A 4,328-nucleotide genomic window follows, 5' to 3' on the forward strand; every position below is an offset into this window, starting at 1 on the left:
TTGAAAATATGTATTTTTTAAAATGTACATAGTGTATTTGAAAAATGTCGCAAGCGTATCAAAATATGCTTCATGTGTGTGCTAGAAATGTACATTGTATATTAAGAAAAATTAGACACGTGTCAAAAAATGAAACGGATTAAAATCAGCAAAGAAACCAAACGAAAAGAATAATACAAAAATAAACAAATGAAAACCGAGAGTACAACAACAACAAAAAAAGCACCAGTGAAAAAAAAAGTATTACGAAGGTAAAAAGAAAACCAAAAGAAAACCCTGATGAAAAAAGAAAGTAAGTCCAAATAAAACGAAAAAGAGAAAAAAAAACTAGAGCAAAGCGAACAAACCTACAACTAGCGCACCGTGCGTGGACCGGGCTCCCATCGATCGCTCTCGGATACGGCCGGGCAGCCAGTATCATCAGTCCGACTCGTCGACCTACCCACCGTGCGTGGACCACCGTTAGCCTATTATATACGTATATAGCTACCTAAACTACTTCCAAACACGACAGGCGAAGAACCTCCTATACTCTCGATCGATAGGAGCAGCGCGTTATCGACCGACCATGAACCGTTTGTGGTGCTCGCTCTCCCAGACGCTCCGCCGCTGCAGAGCTCCGGGCGCGCCGCTGCGCCTGCTTGACTGGTGGTGTTCTTCTGCCTCCCGCGTCACGCCCGCTCTACTCCGTCGTTGTCCGCCGTCGACTGTGTCGCGGCCGCTTCGTCGGCAGTACCGTTGGTACGACGACCCTCGGAAGGCCATGACGGCGACGGCGATCGGCTTGAGCGCCGCGGTCATGGCCGCCTGCCAGGTCGTGCCCGGCACCAACCGCTCCCACCTGGTCGTCCTCTCCGCCCAGAAGGAGCGCGACCTTGGCGAGTCCCATTTCGCCGAGTTGAAGCACATCTACAGGCACAGGACGGTCGACCCACACCATCCGGATAGCGTCCGCCTCCGTCTCATCGCCGACAGAATCATCCACGCGGCCAACCGCTGCCTCGGCATCTACGACAGCCGTGACGCCCCCTTGCTCAGCGTCACCCGGAAAGGGAAGAAGAAGCCGTGGGCACGGCAGCCGCACACGAGGCACCTCCATGGGCTCGACACCTGGGAGCTGGTCCTTGTCAGTGATGGTAGGATCGGAGCCACGTCCTCGCCCGGTGGCAGGATTTTAGTCTTCACCGGCCTGCTCGACTTGCTTAAGACCGACGGCGAGATCGCCTTCTGCATTGCACACGAGGTGAGGTTCCTACCGCAGGGTTTCAGGTTTAGGTTCATTTGGATTATTGGCTAGCTATGTAGTAACACGTAGTACTCCCTCTATAAAGAAATATAAAAGCGTTTAGATTAGATCTCCACTTTAATGATCTAAACGCTTTTATATTTCTTAACGGAGGGAATACAATGCTGGGTTGATGTGTTTCTAGCTGGTGTGTTCAATCTAACGACGTGCGTTGCTGTCGGTTATTTTCTCTAGGTTGGGCACCACATTGCAAGGCACACTGCGGATATCACGATTTGGTTGTGGCTACCGGCGTTCCTACGCCCAACCTTCTTACGACGGTACATACCATATAATAACCGCTTCACCATATGCATTCCACAATAATTGTTTTTTAGATTAACTGTTCATACTGGTTATTTGTGTTTTGCATTAAAAACAAATATATATGTTTAGAAAATATTAAAGTGTAGAGGTAGTCTCTTTGTTGCCAATCCTTTTTCCCTTTTGAAATAATTAATAATTTATTTAGATATAGACTTATTTAGCTTTGGAGTGTGTTATGTTACGAGAACATACTATATGTTACCACCGACACCTCTCTCCTCATTAACTATTTGCCACATAAGCAAACTTGTCTAGGAATGTGTTCTTACTTGCTATGTTACTCCCTCTATGACCAGCCCAACCGAGACCATCACCCGATGGAACTTGGCGAGTTCAGTTAAATTCCAGTTACTATGTAACTAGCTTTTTTCTTTTGAGAAACTATCTAACTAGCTAGTATGGTAATGTTCAATGTGCCCCCTTCGTGGAGACCCTTTTCAAGACTTAGATTGCTTACTTTGTTTAGTATGAAACCCATGCAAGTATTTCATGTTAATTAGAAACTCTCCTGATAATGTTGCCTATGTATGTAAATAGGGCTGAGATAGAAGCAGATCGGATTGGAATCTTGCTGCTCGCTGCTGCTGGTTTTCATCCAGACCATGCCCTTGCATTCGCTAAGAAGGCAGCTACAGTTGTACCAAAGTATTCTGTACTGAAACAGATGCTAGAAATTACTCATCCCCACCCTGAAGACAGACTGGCGCGTTTATCAGAGGCTAAGACCATGGAGGAAGCGCTTGAACTGTACAGAGAAGCTACTGCCAGGGATAAAGTAACTGAAAAATATTTCAGTAACCCAACCATGTAAGATATACTCCCTCCGTCCCAAAATAAGTGTCTCAATGGGACAGAGGGAGTACCTTTTTGGGTGAATTCCACGCAAAGTTGGGCAAATTGTATTTTAATTCATTTTGTAAAGGTGTGTTCGTAAAGACATCTGATACTTAATATATGGCCTTGGATCTCTCCGGAAAGATAATGGTATTTCAATTTATGAAAATACCATCCAGTGAAGATTAACTCTCCTAGTAACGAAGACTAAACTAATACCCCAAAACCCCCTGGTTACTAGTCTGGAGGTGGAACTTGAGGATTGTAGAGAATGTTTGCAACTCGCGCTGCACCGGACACAACTTCCTATTATTTTCGAGATGGACTGCTCTGAGGCGGTATCTATGATCAATTTAAAGGCTGGAGACCAATCCAGGTATATTATATATGTCCGAGCGAACCAATATGTGGTTGGATGTTTGGAGTATAGTGGTATCCTCGGCCCATCAGGGTTCAAGTCCTAGACTTGCCGCTGGTGCTTGCATTTTTCTGAATTTATTTCAGGCCTTCCGGCGATGTGTGTTCAGTGGGAGGAGACGTTTTCGTCGACTACGAATGTGTTTATGGTGACTTCGTCAATCTCAATATGATATGTGCCGCCTCAGTCTCTCGAAGGTGCTCATAGGATAGGGTGTGCGTATGTGTTCATAGGGCAAGTACATGTATATGAGCGTCTGCGTTGGTACTGTATTAAAAAGGAAGATTTTGATGTCCGGAGATAGGGAGATTGTGCTTACCTTAATTAGTTGTGCTCAAAATAAGGTTAGCCATGGCCTTGTGGCCTATGGACGAAGCACCCTGCAAACTGAAGTGTGGTTCAGCTCGAATACACCCCCCACGGGGAAGGGGGGCGGGGCAGCTTAATTTCTAGTCACTTCCTCCGGAAACAAAGAGTATCTTCTTTTGGTTTTATTTAATTTTTATTTATGCAGCTCAAATCTTCTTCCTTTTGCGAGGTGAAAGAGAGTTTTATTCCGTAATGATAGGGTTACAATCTCGAGACAACAAGTCCTCACAACACAGAAGGCTCAAGTTCAATCACACCGCAGTACAAGCTTCGGTGCAGCTATAATATGTCAATTGATGTGCTAGCCTGTTCGTTCCCTGCTAATTTTGAGAGAAAAAACTCTCTAACAACCATATTTTCTTTAATCTCAGCAGAGTGTCCATATGCCGACCTGGACAAAGTGTCGCCTGCAAGAATGGCTAAAGCATTAACATAATCTGATTGTACCACCATGGGAAATTCGAATGTTGGATGACCAGTGCCATCCCTTGCATAATTGCATATATTTCCGCTACAAGGGCGCCATTGCAGTGAAATATGTATGTATATGCCGTGAAGATCAACGAGCCATCTTTCCTTCGTAAGACCATTTTGGCCGCTGCCCGACCATCCATGCTCGAAAAGGAGCCATCAACAGAAAGTCCCACCCAGCCCGACTGCGGTGGTGGCCACAACTTAGGGGAGCTAGTTCGATTTTACTTGATAAACGCGGTTGTCGTCACGCGTTGTCATCTTTCCTTTTATAATTTCCTTCATACTATATCTGCTAACAAGATTCAGAGATTTGCAGTAATTGTTCAAATATTGCACAGTCACCTCCATCGGGCCTCCTTTTTTCCTTGCGCTATGTCATTGTGAAGCTACCAAATTCGTCAGATAGTCATGATTACTCAGTCATGAATATGATCTGGACAATTACATAGCACTTGCAACAGCCAATCCTTTCCCGTATCCACAAGAATTGAGTGATCTGGCCAGATCATAAGTTGAGCCTCCCACACATGCTGAGCATGCACACATGTGATAAGAGAATGAAAACGGCTTTCCCTCTCAATATCGCAGACCGGGCAAGTACTGGACACCGGAATTCACTGG

General features: G+C 45.3%; 1 protein-coding gene across 1 annotated transcript; it reads left to right on the forward strand.

Moving 5' to 3' along the window:
• The first annotated feature begins 568 nt into the window (after window positions 1-568).
• On the forward strand, window positions 569-2,423 carry LOC109750074 (mitochondrial metalloendopeptidase OMA1-like). Its single transcript, XM_020309025.1, has 2 exons — window positions 569-1,269; window positions 2,150-2,423. Exons 1-2 carry the CDS (start codon window positions 569-571, stop codon window positions 2,421-2,423), a joined length of 975 nt encoding a protein of 324 aa, XP_020164614.1.
• The last annotated feature ends 1,905 nt before the right edge of the window (window positions 2,424-4,328 follow it).

The sequence above is a fragment of the Aegilops tauschii genome, chromosome 5 (genome assembly GCF_002575655.3).
Source record: "Aegilops tauschii subsp. strangulata cultivar AL8/78 chromosome 5, Aet v6.0, whole genome shotgun sequence".
Classification (NCBI taxonomy): Eukaryota; Viridiplantae; Streptophyta; class Magnoliopsida; order Poales; family Poaceae; genus Aegilops; species Aegilops tauschii.

Bases quoted from the DNA above. Each gene is read 5' to 3' on its own strand.
- LOC109750074 (XM_020309025.1), top strand. From the start codon at position 569: ATGAACCGTTTGTGGTGCTCGCTCTCCCAGACGCTCCGCCGCTGCAGA. The intron at 1,270-2,149 runs GTTTAGGTTCAT...GTATGTAAATAG, and splicing joins TTCCTACCGCAGGGTTTCAG to GGCTGAGATAGAAGCAGATC.